Here is a 16,377-nt window from a genome sequence, read left to right as displayed (position 1 = left end):
TCACCACCTTAATAGACTGTCTGTTACATATCCAGGGTGATCATTGGTTTCTTCTTCAGCTGCAAGACAACAGAGACAAGATATGAGGAGTGGGGGTGGAAATAAGCTGCAGGTGGTGTCTTTAAACATGGGCTGTGGCCACACTAGTCCGTTCTTTCAGAGGAGGCATGGTAATGAGGTGCTGCCATGAAGATGCAGCACCTCATTAGCATAATGGCAGCCAAGCATGCTTCAAAAGTGCTGTTTTCAAAACACATGCTGCCTGTGTGGCCAGGGGCCTTTTGCAACTCCCCTCCCCCTGATTTCAAAAGCCCCTTCTTCCCAAAACCAAACTCAAAGAGGCTTTTGAAATCAGGGTCATTAGCACTTTTGAAGCACATGTGGCAGCCATTATGCTAATAAGGTACTGCATATTCAGGGTAGTGCCTCATTAGCATCTGTCCAAGTGCCTCATTACCATGCCCCCTCTGAAAGGAAGGGGCTGGTGTAGCCACAGCCGGGAAGTTCAGCTGCTAAGGAGAGCAAGACAGAGAAATCAGAGCTGGAACTGTGTGATGTGTAGCTATCTAGGAAAAGCAAGGGGCTTTGTGCTGTGTGCAGTGATGATTATGCGTGCTGTCTTAACAGACTTTACAAGAAGTTTGCCTTCTTGCTAGGGAACATCAGGGGCATACTATGTCAGGGTGGATGATCTTAAGGACAATGAAGAAGCTACATCTCTGGGAGACTGCAGCGTATTTGACCTTTCTTTGGAATTTTCCTTAATCATTTTAGTCAAAAATAAATGCATACTTTATTATATGCACTCTGAGGGTATGTCTACACAGCAGCCTTATTTTGAAATAAGCCATTCTGGAATATCTCATTTCAAAATAACATAGCTACACACGAAATGCATTTGGAAACAGTGTCTGCACCCACAGAGCCTATTTCAAAATAGAGCAATTGGATGCACTCTGGCTTATTTTGAAATTGGTGCCATTACTTGTTCAATGAGGTTTACCCATTTTGAAATAAGCCAGCCCCTATTTTAAGACACCTCGATGCCCCAGCCACAGGCTCCTCAGGCTGTAGCTTTATAGCTGGCCTGCACCGTGCCTCTAGTATGGCATTTAGTGCTTTTTCACTTCAGTCTGACCTTTCTACCTGGTGTAAAGGAACCAGAGCAAGGGTACAGATCTCACCCATGATCTGTAATCTGCAAAATCTGGTACCCAAAAGAGGAGTTTGCTCTTGCAAAGGCAAGCCATTATAAACAGTCTTTAGAGCCCAAACAAGCAAGAGTCAGGATAACAAGAAGTGAGTTAAGTATTAGGACAGCTACTAACAAATGAGAAAAGTAAATACTGAAGCAGGATAAACCAACAGTTATCCTATCAGTTCTCAGATACATGTTTCAGTCTTTCTTACTGGAACTTCTAATGCAATATACTTGAGGACATAATATGTGTTTACATTCAGCTATAGTTTAAAGCATTAATAAATGGAGTATTCATAAAGCCTCTAGAAGCTCAGAGTAAAATAAATTATACACTTACCTACTTGTGCTTTCTGTAATGAGTTAAGAAATAGTGCTGCAGCCTCTGACAGAGCTAAAGGATCTGTATTTTGGCTGTGTGTTTCTGGAGAGACAAAGCCAACGCGCTTTCTCAAATCTAAACCTATAGCAATGAAACACAGTTAACCAATGTGTGCCTGCAAAATTTCTGCATTTCACATTCTGCCCTTCATTTTCTTATTAATCTTTACAGCTTGAAAACAAAAGGGAGACTTTTAGAAATATTTTTCATAGACTGTTTCAATAACTTTCAGTACAATTCTCTGTCCCCAAATAGCCCATTAAATCATGGCATGAACTACCTTGCCATTAATTTAAAGGCTGTGTCTACATGAGCCCCTTCCTTTTGAAAGTGGCATGTTAATGAGTGGGTTTGAAAGATGCTAATGAGGTGCTGCAATGACTATGCAGTGCCTCATTAGCATAATGGCAGCCACAGCCATTCGAAAGTGCAGCTTTTTCAATCACATGCCACCCATGGAGACAGGACCTTCCGAAAGGACACCCCCAGTTTTGAAAGGCCTTCTTCCTATCTGGTGTTAGGAAGAAGGGCTTTCAAAAACTTGGGAGGGGGGGGGCCTTTCGGAAGGTTCCGTCTCCATGGGCGGCGCACGATTTGAAAAGCCGCACTTTCAAATCGCTGCAGCTGCCCTTATGCTAATGAAGCACTGCATATTCATCACAGCACCTCATTAGCATATAATGAACCCGCTCATTAACATGTCCCTTTCGAAAGGAAGGGGCTCGTGTAGACACGGAAATAGATGGAAACTAACAATTTTTTCTAAAACCCCTTAGGCTATGGTTACACAAGCAAGTTTTGCCTGCAAAACCCCAGTTTTGTTGAGAAAACTAGTGGAGCATCCACACACATGGGATTTGTTGACAATATCTTGATAAAATCTGGCATGTTTGCTGACAACATTCTGCTTCTCCCAGAGGTAGAAGAGTGACTTTTTTTTGGCAGATTCTGTCAACAAAAAAAGTTTTGTGGATGCTCAGGAAGGGGTGTGGGGGGACCTTCTCTCTACAGACAGGGCATCCAGAAAAATGGGCAGCTCTGTCTGCTGTGCTTCCAGCTGTCTGTTTTGTCAAGAGAGCAGCTGGGCAGTCCAGCTGCTCTGTTGACAGAGTACAGCACTCTTCCAACGGGTTTTTGTGTGCGGATACGCTCTGTGGACAGAAGTATTTTCAGGAAATCTCTTCTGACAGTGACTTCTGTTGACAGAACTCTGTAGTGTAACCATAGCTTTTTGTTTAAATTAGTTTTCTAGTTGCAAGGTTCAGTTTGCACCACATAGGCTGTGTCTACACTAGCTCCCACCTTTGAAGGGAGCATGATAAGTAGGGTGTTTGGAGATTACTAATGAAGTGCTGTGGTGCATAAGCAGCACTTCGTTAAGCTAATTCCCCCCCACCCCAGCAAACTTTGAAGTGCCGGCTTGTGTGTAGCTGCAGCTAACCCGCTGGTACTTCGAAGTGGTCGGGCTACTTCGAAGTCCCTTTACTCTAAAAGCCGGCACTTCGAAGTTTGCCGCTTTGAAGTTGCCACAGGGGAGAATCAGCTTAATGAATTGCTTCATATGCACTGCAGCACTTCATTAGTAATCTCCCAACACCCTACTTACCACACTCCCTTTGAAGTTGGGAGCTAGTGTGGACACAGCCATAGTCTAATATTTTCTCTATTTCCAGAGCTTGACACTTCAAAGGTGCCACTTTGCATTTGACTCTAACAAAACAAAATAAAAAGTAGAAAAGTAGCTTCCCCCTAGTTTAAATTTTTCCATTGAATTACCTCCTTATCCCACAAGACAATGTTTTGTTTACTGTTAAAGTTTTCTCCATTTCTTATGCACCTGTTTTTCCTATCCCACCCGATCAGTTATTTTAGGGAGGGAGTGCGGATTGTGGAAATGGAAGAATATAAAAGGTTTTTTTCCTTAAACGAATTCCCATTTGAGCTTACCTAGCTGCAATCCATCATACAGATTCTTCCTCTGGCTCTCATCTGAAATGAAGCGACGTCCCTCTAAAAAAGCAATGGGGAGGGGGGCAAAATGAAAGCATAACAAGAGATCCCTATCATAGTAATTTCAACCTGTTTTACACAACTAAACAACCATTCTAGTGATAGATGTCTCCAAGAGCCTGAGATCAGATGATTTCAGAGTAATCAAAATGGTAGAACAGACTGCTTTACCAGAGCTGCATTCTGTTCCAAAGGGCTCATGATTTTCACCCTTTCCCACTGCTTGATGAACTTTCCTCAGGAATTATGCGTGAAATTTTCCAACTTCTTCCTTCACACGCCTTTGCTCCTCTATATCCAAATGCATTATAATTCTATAGCTTTTTTTAAAGGAGCATTGTCATTTTTCTTTTAAAGAGAAAATATATAATACTGCAGACAAATTACTTTGAATGTGTCATTACTAATAAACAGATTTAGTTAGGGTTATCCTATCTGAACTTTCAAAGTAGATGACATCCCCTGAGAAGGGAGTGTGTCTGTATCAGTATCTACCAAATCAGGGTGTGTTAATGTGTTCTAGTATATGTAGTACATTAATTCAATGTGTATTGGTAGATACTGATACAGATGCACTCTATCTCAGGAGTGGTCTCTTTTTTAAAATTCAAATATGGTAACCCTAGCTTTAGTAAAATTACAACACATTATTAAAAATAACAGTTCATTTTTAAGCCTGGGACCAAATTTTCTGCTGGTATAAATGGAGGCAGCTTTTTTGACTTTGGCACATTTTCTCCCATTTACATCAGCAAATATTTTGGCTCTTAATTTAGTTTTTAAAATAATTTATGCCATTTGCTTTTTGCATTCTAGGGGTTTAGGCTATGAATTTTTTTTTCCCGTCTGTAGGAATTTTTACTGATAGTTTTGCATTGCTGTTTTGTTTGGATAGCATACACAACCTAAAGGCTTGTTTGGCTCGAAAGGCCGTGGCAACCACAGCACCCACCTTTCAAAAGGGGGATGCTAATGAGCCACTTTGGCAGATGCTAATGGGAAAACCAAAACCAAATAGGAAGAAGGGGCTTTCGAAATCCAGGGGCTCCTTTCAAAAGGCTCCCACCTACACTGACGGCGTGCACTCTGAAAGCAGCACTTTCAAAACGTGTGTTGCTGCCATTATGCTAATGCAGCACTGCATATGCATGGCAGTGCCTCATTAACATCTGCCGAAGTGGCTCATTAGCATCCCCCTTTCAAAAGGGGGGTGCTAGTGTAGCCACAGCCAAAATGTTTATTTCTTTTTAAACTAGCTGTTTCCAGGGGATTGTTTTCAAAAAATGAAAAAAATTCCATTGGTTCTAGATTTTTACTTTTAATCACAAAATCTCAGTTTGGATACACCTTTGATTATTAAACACTATCCCTTCAATGTTGAATTAAGAAAAATAGATTTACACAGAGCACTATCTAGAAATAGATAACACAGCCTTTCCATCCTCGGGAGTAGAAGCCTCTTAGGCGATGAATTCCTGGCACAAGTTTTGCCTTAGAACATTCTCCTACGTTGTTGTTTGTGGAGATGCTTAATAAAGCACAGGATTAATCATATCAATTAAATATAGCCAAAATATGTTAAGCCTTTCAAAAATCAACTTCAAAGGGAAAGTTTATTTTTCCAGCAGATTTAACAACCAACCCAGAAATACATCCCTTTGGAAATGTTTAAAAATGTTTTTTTCCAAAAATTACAAAAAATAACAGCAATGTTTTTAAGGTAAGAAGGGGTCACAGTCAACACATCCTTGTGATCCCCTGAGCTTTCAACTCCTCTGATATTTAACACATCTCAGTTCTCTGCCTGTGTTGAACAAAGCATGCAAAGAATAAACCCTTGATAGAGAAAGTACAGTTCTCAAAACTGAAATAGCTTGGAACTTACGTGCACCCTTTAAATAGAGCATAGCCTGAGGAGTCCAGTTTCTTCTTTGGAAGTGACTCTTCACACCAAAGGAGAGAAAAATGACCCATTATCACAGTCTTGTCACTCACAATGAGCACCACTACTTTACCAACATCCATCAGTCAGAATTACTAATGTATGTACACTGTCTGAATAAAGCACTTTACCTGAGGAGCACTCCAGGTGTACGGAATGAAAGAAGCTGTAAGGAACAAGGCCATGGCAGAAGTTGTCAGTTTACGCAATCCCTGCACAGGACAAACAACCACAAGGACAAGGGAAATTGCTTTTCAGATACCCCGTCATCTTCTCCACTCAGCTTCATTTCCTGAAGTTAGTCCAGACCTCCTTTGCTTCTAAACCCCCTCTATTCCATGCATTACACCCTCCCAGCCAAACCTCATCAAATTTAAGGAGAGGATGGATATTAATATCAGATGGTGTGAAGTTTACATATGGCTGTAAAGTTTGCCATTGACATCAGAATGTTTGTATTCTTTCTTTTACAAATATTCTAGGTCTTCAGACACTGCAGTAATGGACATAGTCTATGTACCCAGAGAGACAGGTTAGATAATGCCTGTTTACGCCCAACTCTGGATGCTAATGAGATGAGCGGCAAACATTTCTATATTCCAGTGTAGGGGATTTGGCATTTTAAAAACAGTAAGGCAGATTATTGCTTTGTAGGTAAATAAACATTGTTTTTCTTAGTGTTAGATTTACACCAGTCAGGCTACTGACTAATAATACAAATATTTTTATGAACACCTATTAAAAATGGTGGGTTTTGCATGCTGATCCAGCATTTGAAAATGAGTATAATTAACTCAATTCATAGAGAAAGCAAGCTGAATCTTCAGTTTGCATACACAACACAAGCTTTGTTTTCCATGCTTTGATTCATGAGATAAATAAGAGCATGCACCTATTGTGACTCACAGATGTTCATTTCATCCCATCTGTTTTTAGAAGTCATTGTGCTATTAATCGTTTAATCTGTTTGGTTTACAGTACCCTGGAAACCACAATGCCATTTTTACTTGTTTTCTAAATTTTTTAAAAAACCGACAAGCCACACCCCCCCATTACTCCTAAAATAACAAACACCCCTGAAGCTGTTGGAGAAACTATTTACCAAAAAGTATCCAATTATCAAAAGCTCCTGACTTACCTTCATACTTGGTGCCCCTGTGATTCAATAGTTTTGGATAGGGTGAGCTAGGATTGTGCGTTGAAAGATATTTGAGCTGGTTGCAATTTGGGGTTCCCTTTTATAGCCTTCTGAGAGAAAATCCCCACCCCCTTTACAGCAGAGTGGAAGAGTCTAAAGGGACCTCTTGTCAGCCCTGGAGATCAAGAAGTAGAAGGTCTGATGCCTCCTCAGGGTGACTTGCATATTTGCAGGGAGTCAGGGAAATGATTGAATGACAGATCCCACGGACATGGAGATTCACCCCATTAGCCAGGTTACTTCCTGAATGTATCAACTGTCCAAACTTCTCCCACCTGCTTCTCAGTCAAACATCATTGTCGTGCAGAACGATTGATAGCAGGAGTCAACAGCAAATATTAATAAGGATAACAAATTCTTTGAGTAGCTTACCTAGTGTGTGTAAGGTTGGCATCAACTGCCGTGACTGACAAGTGATCCTATGGAAAAGTTAGCAAATTATTCTGAAGAGTCACCATGTACCAATGCCTCAGAAAATGCGACTGAAAAAAGCAGCATGTCAGTGTTAATGCTGTCTAACATAAGAGGAATAAGTCTCTTGTTCTTGCCTATTGGTTTGTTCCAGCCATGAGAAATCAAAAGGTCAAGCAGAATTTTTAAAACATTGAACTGTATTTCCTTTGCAGTCTTGATGGTCACAACTATATGGAATGGTTAGAATGAAAGCCCATTCTTGAGCAGTTAGAGCAACAGAACCGCCCAGACAACAAAGAGCAGGAATTTGAAGAATGAGGCCTGATATTAAGGCTCCTTGTATAAATTAATAATATTTGTTATAAACACCTGAAATACACGGCAGGTGTATGTTACAGATTACTAGAAGAACACTGGTAGACGTAATAAAATGATGTCATCCTTATAAGCATCTTATTGGCTTGGTTATTGGATTCTATTGAAACATATAACCTTTGGGAAAACATGTCAAAACATCTATTCTTCATTTATCAGCATTGTACACACAATGTATAAATGTGCCCTTTATACAAAGAGTGACTACATCAGACACTGGTTACTGTCAGTGGCAAGATACTGACCAGCATGGACCTCTGGTTTGATCTAGTCTGGCACTTCCTAGGGAAGGGAATAAATATTCTTACCTTCTAATCTCAGCTTCAACACTGCCTGCCTGCTTGGCAGCTGTCTTCACTTTGGTACCTATAATGACTCATTTGTAAAAAGGAAGACATACTTCCCTGACAAGGGTCTCGTGAAGGGATAGCCAAGGAGTGAGCAGGCAAGCAGAGGAATGAAAAATAGTGGTGTTCTCATGGACAGGGCTGACACTGCACATATTTCTTAGGTAAATGGACCTACAGCCCCCACAAAAAGAGTCTTCCTAGTTTGTGATACATGTGTGCTCCTGTGGAGACACAGGTGGGCAATGGGTAGATGAGTTTGTTAAGGTCTGTACCTTAACTGGCTTTTGTGCTCCTTTGGCCACAACTGCCCCCTTCAAGAGCGATCTAGGTCAGTACTATGTAAATGCTGCTCACATGTGGAGCGCAGTCCAGCCTTTTGCTGGAGTGGAATGCAATTGTGGCCTATAGCGATGAGGATGTAGCTGTCGGATTTCATAACAGATGCTGGGCAAGGTTGAATGACAACGGTACAGAGTTAGGCTCCTAGCTGTGTTGTGGATGCAGGGAAAAATAAGGGAACGGCTTAGATTATGGTCTCATATAACTAAAGTGGTAATGGGGGGGCTGTGACCTTTAAAAAGGTAAGTCATGATGTGCCCTTAACCAGCAGAAGGGTTTCTACTTGCATTTTCTGCAAGTTGAAGTTTCCAGTCTTTAGCAACAGCTTCTTGTCCATGACAGACCAGAAACGTTCCTCTGGCCGTTCAAGCCCTGGCCTTAAAGAGGACTTTCTGGGTTGCGTCTCATTTAACAGTTATGCACACACAGAGACAAACGTTAACGCGCAGCCGCAGCCATTCATTTAAGTGTCATAAAAGTGGCTCTGTACAGTCTTTTGCGCCTCTTTAGACAGTGGGGACAAAATTAAAATTCTGCAACGGTAGGAAATTAAATCCATGTATACAATATTTCACCTGTGGATACATGACCCAGCACTCTGAAGATTTTCTAAAACAGATGTAGGAGCAATGAGGATTGTTGGCATGAAAATTGGAGCCTGATTTGCCCCTCCCTCACAGTGGTATGCTCTGGAGTCACTCACGCCAGTGTTGAAGCCGTGTATCGAAGGAGAAAGAGAGACAGACCACATGTTTGTTGTTGCTATAACAGCATCAAAAATAAATTAATGCTTTGCATTTTTATTCTCAAATTACTTACCGTAAGTGATGAGCATGAGGGTCGGCAAGGACTGTAGGACCTGGAACGTGGTGCTGGCGCATCATGGTGTTGGTAACATGAATGCCAAGCTTGTGTGCAGAAAACGACCTGACGATTACCAACACTCTCTTCAGGCAAGCCGATAAAAACAACACCACATGGATACACCTGAGATCAAAACAGTGGCACCTGACTGAATATGTCATCAGTCGCAGGCGGGATATTCAAGATGTTAAGCTCACCAAGGCCATGCAGGGAGCTGAGTGCTGGACTGATCATAGACTTGTCAGATCAGTCCTTATGCTGCACATCACACCACTGCCCTGCAAGAAGCTCAAGGTTGTCAGACCCTCCTTCAACATCGGGAAGCTGCAACATACTGGTCATCATGAGAAATTCGCAGCCTGCCTTGACGAAGCGCGGACGTCCCATGGACCTCAGACTGGACACCCAACACAAAAGTGGGACCAGTTCAAAACCCTGGTGATGGAGTCAGACAAGTCAACACTAGAACTGAAAAAGAGAGTTCACCAAGACTGGTTTGATGAAAATGACGAGGCCATCATGAAGATCTTAGAGGAAAAACAGAATGCGTTTCTGCTATGGCAAAACAATCAGTCCTCAATCTCCAAATATGAAAGTTTCAAACGCCTTCAGAGCCAGGCGCAAACGGCACTTTGTAAAATGCAAGATGAGTGGTGGAACAGTAAAGCTGATGAAGTCCAATACTACGCTGACACCAAGAACTCCTAGATGTTCTTCAGTGCTATCAAAGCTATATATGGACCTTCAAAGCCAAGTACTACACCTCTTCTATCTGCAGATGGCATAACCCTTCTGAGAGAGAAAAACAGCATCACCAATAAGTGGAGAGAGCACTTCAGCAACCTTCTCAATAGACCCTCCATTGTTGACACTTTGGCCCTAGGCCAGATCCCTCAGAAAACCACAATAGACAATCTTGACCTGACCCCTTCAATGAATGAGGTCAAAAAGGCAATCAGCCAGACCAGCTCTGGCAAAGCCCCTGGGATGGACGGTATCCCTGCTGAAATTTTCGAAGTGGCAGGACCAGTGTCACTTGAAGGCTTTCACAACATCTTGATCAGCATCTGGGAAGAAGAAGACATGCCCAAAGACTTTAAGGATGCCACAATCATCTTGCTCTTCAAGAACAAGGGCAACAAAGCTGACTATGGAAATTAATGGGGCATCTCCCTTCTATGCGCTGCTGGGAAGATCTTGGCTCGAGTCATTCTCAACCGTCTGATCACCAACATCTCAGAGGAGAAACTATCAGAGGCACAGTGTGGTTTTTGCCCAGGCCGCAGCACCATTGACATGATCTTTGCTGTTCTTGAGGTCCAGGAAAAGTGCACAGAGCAGAATTTGGATCTGTATGCTGTCTTTATAGACCTGACCAAGGCGTTTGACACTGTCAACAGAGAAGCCCTGTGGATTATCCTGTCAAAACTTGGCTGCCCAAAAAGATTCATTAAGCTCATATGCCTGTTCCACGATGACATGACTGGCTTTGTTCTTTCAAATGGGGAGTCCTGAGATCCATTTGAGATATCCAATGGTGTGAAGCAAGGGTGTGTGCTGGCCCCAGTGTTATTCAACCTCTTTTTCAGGTGCATCCTCAGCCGCACACTTAGGGACCTGGACCATGGATTCTACATAAAATACAGACAATGGATTACTTTTCGACCTTCATTGTCTGAATGCTAAAAGGCTTGAGAAGCTCATCCTTGAAGCCCTTTTTGCTGATGACTGTGCACTTATGGCACACAAGGAATCTGATCTCCAGCTCATCATCAACAAGTTTGCTGATCCCACTCGCCTCTTTGGTTTGACCATCAGCCTTGGAAAGACTAAGGTACTACCTTCTCCAGGATCTGCTGTTCTCACTGCTTCATTCTTTATTGAAGGAATAGAGTTAAAAACAGGAGAGGAGTTCAAGTACCTTGGCAGTGTGATAGCCAATGATGGCTCCCTTGACAAAGAAATCAATGCCAGAATCTGCCAGGCCAGCCTGGCACTAGGACGTCTGAGATTGCGAATGTTGACTCAATACAATATTCAACAGTGCACTAAACTGAAAGTGTACAAGGCTGTAGTCCTGACCAGTCTCCTGTATGGCTGTGAAACCTGGACCTTGTACAGAAAACATATAAAACTGCTGGAGTGCTTCCACACATGCAGCCTGAGGTCAATACTGCAAATTTGATGGCAGGACGGATTTACAAACTGGGAAGTTCTGGACAGAGCAAGAACTACAAGCATCGAAGCCGTGATTCTGAAAGCCCAGCTTCGCTGGACAGGGCAAGTCATACGAATGGAGGAGTCGAGAATCCCTAAGCAACTCCTCTATGGTGAACTCTCCCAGGGCAAAAGGAATCAAGGTCGGCCTCGCAAGACTGCGTGAAGGCCAACATTGCCCATGCTGGTTTAAAACCAGCTCAGCTTGAGCAGCGTGCAAAAGACCGAACAGGCTGTTGTGCTCTCGTACGACATGTGTATGACAACTTTGAAGAGCAGCGATGTGTATGTCTCATTGATGCTCGTGAGAGGAAGAAAGCAACAGCAGCAGCTGCACCAACAGAGCCAGGACAATTCCCTTGCCCCCGCTGTGAATGCCCATGCTGTTCAAAACTTGGTTTCCTCAGCCACATGTGAGTCCACAACCGATGAGACTGTGCAAGCTCAAGATGTCATCGTCGGACACAACGGACTACCTACTACTACTTACAGTAACTAACTTCACAAACTTCTGTGCCTAACGAATATCATAATCCTTACTTTTGAGGGAGACAGGCATGTCAAGACTTCAGGTAAAATTGTCATAAGTGCCTAAGTAATATAGGTGCCTTAAGTTAGTAGGGCTTTTGAAATTTTTGCCTGCAATGACTAGCTTAAGGTCATACAAAAAGTCTGTGTGGGCAAAACCGGAACTGACCCAGGACTCTTGATCCTAGTAGAATGCTTTAACCTAAAGACCATTCTTCCTCCCTTTACAGCATCTTTCATGCCACCATGCTTTACATAGCATCTATTTATACTATTCAAAGAAATGCAGCCCTCCCCTGCAGTGATAACAGCAGTTTAACAGCCCCCAGCAAAACTAAATTATACTTTAGGATGAGAAACATACATCAACGTGCATGTGCCCAGGGTGCTTACATACATAATTTAGGCACATACAATTGCATGTTTGTGAATACATACATATATATTTGAAAAATAAAATATCCTATAATTGGGTTATGGATCATAACACTTTAAACTGATAGGTGTCTTTTCTTTTTGTTTTGAGAGCTCGGGTTGATGAGTTCTACATCAAATGATTTACATCATTCCTGCCATTTCTCAGCAGATTCACATCACTGAGTAAGTGGCTTTGGCAAGTAATCAATACGCAAAATCAGCGTGGTGGAGAGAAGCTCACTGCAGCAGCAGGACCCCCTCATTAAAAGAAACATAACATATGCTTATTCGGAAAGATGTTCTAAAGGTCATTAACCTACCTAACATGACAGAGTAAATGATGAAACCCAAGACTGAGCTTGAGTTCTGAGGTATGTGGAGGAACTCATCTGTGAGGGATTGGTAACCACAGGGTTGTGAACCATACAGCCAAAGTCAGGGCCTACGTCACCTACTGCTGTGACCACGGCCTAGTGTGCTGACCACTACTGTCCCATTCTTTCTTCAAGCACCCCATCTGGTTGTAAACTGTGAGAACCTCTTTTATTCCATGCGTCTATGCTAAGGTGACAGAAATTCTACGAGGAAAACCTCTGACCTCCAAGGTGCTAGAGTTATAAAAATAATTAATCTTCACTATATACTATATTTTATTTATATGTCTGGTGTTGCCAACTCTTAGGTTATGTCTACACTACCGCAATCTGTTGACAGCAGTTATTGTTGAAAGATATCTTCCGAAAAATTCTGTCAACTGAGTGCAGCCACACACAGAAGGGGATCGCAATGTCGACAGAGAGTGTCTGGACTGCCCAGCCACTCTCTTGACAAAAATGGCTAACTGGAAGCACAGCAGACAGGGCTGCCCGGTGACCCAGAAGCCCTGTCTGTCAACAGAGGATCACCCTCCACCCCCATGAGCATCCACACAGCTTTTTGTCAACAGATTTTGTTGAGAAAGGCATTCTGCCTCATGTGGGTGAAGCAGAAGATTGTTGACAAAAGTGCTGAGATCTGTCAGCAGTATATCGACAGAAAGCATTTTTAGTGTGGATGCTCTGAGGGCTTTGTCAACAAAGCACCAGTTCTTGTCAACAAAACCATCTAGTGTAGATGTAGCCATAGAATTTCTGCCCCCTCTCTGGCTACTGGCCAGGGAAAGGGGCTGTGTCGGCAAGTCCCCTTGGGGGAGGGTCAAAGGTCAGAGGGGAGGGACATGATGGGAATGGTAGTTTCCCAACTAGCCAATTGCCTATATTTGTAGTGAGGCAAATCCTCTGGAAATTGGATCAAATAGCCTGAGCAGAAAGGTTGTGCTACAAGGAAACGTCACCAGAAGATGGAATCCTTGCGAGATGTAATTACATTGCTGTTGTACGGAATGTCTGCCACATCTGACCACCGTTTTGGAAATATTTTATTGAAATTCCTTGACCGTACAACACTGAGTCTTGTTTATTCACCCAAGGGCAGTTCATACAGTGACTGTCAATGCAGCAATTATTTTATCAGTCAGTTTGGGCCTGACCCCAAACCCTCTGAAGTTGAGAGTTTTTCTATCAAATTCAGTGGGTCTTGAGTTGGGTTCTTTGTTAGAAGCAATATTGTTGCATTAAAACCTGCTGTCTACACTTTGACTAGGTTAAAACAAATTCATCTAACCTGATTTTTAAGACCAGTTGGAGTTGTTAGACTAATCAGGAACTGATAATAGGAGCACAAGGATCTAGTTTATACCATAGCTTCAACTGATTTAAAAAGTGATAAGAATTTTGAGGGACATTTCCTGTTTCTACACCGGGAAAGAATCTCTAGGCTTATCAGTACTAGAGAGTTAAACCATTTCTTCAGCACCAGTTTGACCAAAACGGTTCAGTGTGCCCACCCTCACTGATAAAGTTCCCTCTATTTTTTTTCCATCCGCGTGGAATAAATTTTGTTGTGTGCACCACAACACATGCAAATGTGCACCACCAATAGAAACACATGCTGCCAGCTGTGAATGCTCTGTTAATCAGGTAGGTGGCATGTGAAGCTCTCCTGGGTGGCCACCCAAGTGCTCAGCTTACAGGGAACACTGCTCACTGTACTGATTTGATTAGCGTTTGGCCCCACTTCCAGGCTGTCACTTGGATCACCATTTCAGTTGCTGGCTACCTCTCCCACAAATGCAAGCTCAGATCCAAGAATCAGGGCATTTGGGAAGATTTTACCAAGCACTGAAAGAGGACTTGTGGAACTGTTTCAGGATTATATGAATGATTTTGTTTGATTCCATCCTAAAAAAAGAGAAAGGAAAACACGTGGGAATAAAAAGATCAAGCATCTACATGCGTTTTATTTATCTCTACATCTGGTCATCTGGTTCACAGTTTGTGGGTTGATTCTCACCAGACAAAACAAGGCACATGTCTTCTATCTCAAGAACAGACCCAACCATAACAGCATTCCACTTCTGTTGCAAATAGCAAATGTTTACTACTACCGTCACTTCTTCGAAGGTGTTAAAAAAAAAAAAACTTTGTAAACAGCTTCTGTTTCAGTAGCCTGTAGTCTCTATGATGAGAATCAAATATATGTTTTAAAATAGACTGTGCTCTTCATTTTCTGTAGCAAGGTTCATAATTTTCAAAAGTGTCAAAGTAACTTAGGAACCTAATTTCCATTTTTGAAAGCAACCTAAGCACTTAAGAGCAAAAGGCTTGCTGAAAGTCAATAGAATTTAGGCTGCTAAGGCCCAGATCCCAAAAGGTATTTATTTAGGTATCTAACTCCTGTATCTGGACATAAATGCCTCAGTCACTTAAGAAAAGGTATATAGGCTCCTAAGTCACTTAGGTGCTTTTGAAAATTTTACCGAAAATTTTCTAATCTTTCCTTTAACAGAAATGAGTCCAATGTGGAAAAGCTATATTTTACAGCATGTCTGCATGTTTTGTAGACCTCTCCAAACAGATATGATATAACAAGACCTTTGGTTAGCATCCTCAAGGTATGTAACAATACCCAGCTGTCCCATTATCCACATTTTGAGAGTTCTATGTAATTTGCCTCAGGCCTAGTTTAATCCACCATTTGCGATCAAATGTCAGCATCAAGCCACTTGACAGCATTTCTTGTCCAGATCCATGGGGGGGACTGTGTGACAAATGGACTACACAGACAACAGGAACGGGCTGTGTGAATTTCATTTAGCAAGGTCATTATCCTGGTCAGTAGACAAAAATCTTCTCTACCCGATTCACGGGTGGGAGTCGGGGGTGTGTGGAAGCAAAGGTCAAATGCTTCCTTGGCCTTAGGTGCTTCTGTCATTGCAGGAGCTTACCTTCTCTAGTGTGTGCAATGTTATATGCAAGCCTTTCTCAGACCTGCTTAAAGAAGAGTCTATCCTGAGCCAACAAATCCCACAGAAACACTTACATCTTTCTTAGGATTTGGTGGTCAGCTGACCTTTTCTGATGGCTGAAAACTATTCTATTGTAGCATGCTACTTTTTGCAGAGAGATTTTCCTGCTATTTGGCTAATACTGTCTCTCTAGTAAAAGAAATTGTTGTATTTTTAGCATGTCACAGTATTTCACATAAAGGTCACAATGGTTACCTAAAAAAGGGACAATTACCTCCCTGCTTGTGTATGTGATACCTTTACAGAAGCAATGCCAAGGTTTATATTAGTTCCTCTGAAGATTGTGGTGCTTCTTCTTATGCTGTACCTCCAGGATGGTCTGTACAGCCCCTTTCATAAACCCTAATAAGGCTGTGTCTGGACTGTGGGGAACGGTTGGTAAAAGATATGCATATTGTGTAACACATTTGCACATCTTTTGCTGACAGTTCTGTCAGGATTGGCTTTTCCAATATTTGGCCCATCCACACAGGGCCAGATGTTGGCAAACCCTCTCTGTTGAGACATCCTTTCTGCCTCATGGAACAAGTTGTATAGGGACAGAACGCTCCCAACCGGCAGATCTCTGCCGAGAGAGCTGCAGTCTGGGCACGTGCTCTGTCGGTACAACTGTCAATGGTTTGCCGACAGACGCCTGCAGTCCAGACATAGCGTATGAGGAAAAGCTGTGGCCTAGCAATAAACTTACTTTGGGGGAAAGATGGCAGGGTGGAAACTGGAAGCAGGAGGTATGCCGA

The 16,377-nt window shown here is 42.3% G+C and overlaps 1 protein-coding gene across 1 annotated transcript; it reads right to left on the bottom strand.

Annotated features, from left to right (window-relative positions):
* On the bottom strand, positions 1-6,676 carry SPX (spexin hormone). The gene is made up of 6 exons (XM_074998583.1): positions 6,671-6,676; positions 5,664-5,744; positions 5,476-5,533; positions 3,528-3,590; positions 1,539-1,622; positions 1-59 (listed from the first exon to the last, which is right to left on the bottom strand). Exons 1-6 carry the CDS (start codon positions 6,674-6,676, stop codon positions 1-3), a joined length of 351 nt encoding a protein of 116 aa, XP_074854684.1.
* Positions 6,677-16,377: the final 9,701 nt, after the last annotated feature.

This window comes from Carettochelys insculpta, chromosome 1 (assembly GCF_033958435.1).
Source record: "Carettochelys insculpta isolate YL-2023 chromosome 1, ASM3395843v1, whole genome shotgun sequence".
Lineage (NCBI taxonomy): Eukaryota > Metazoa > Chordata > Testudines > Carettochelyidae > Carettochelys > Carettochelys insculpta.
Note: the sequence above shows the minus strand (reverse complement) of the source record. Positions and strands in the feature narration are given on the sequence as shown.

Coding starts and splice junctions, on each gene's coding strand:
- SPX (XM_074998583.1), bottom strand. Junction 3,591..5,475: donor GCTCTATTTAAAGGGTGCAC/GTAAGTTCCAAG, acceptor TTGCTTTTTTAG/AGGGACGTCGCTTCATTTCA. Junction 1,623..3,527: donor GTATGATGGATTGCAGCTAG/GTAAGCTCAAAT, acceptor TTGTCTCTCCAG/AAACACACAGCCAAAATACA.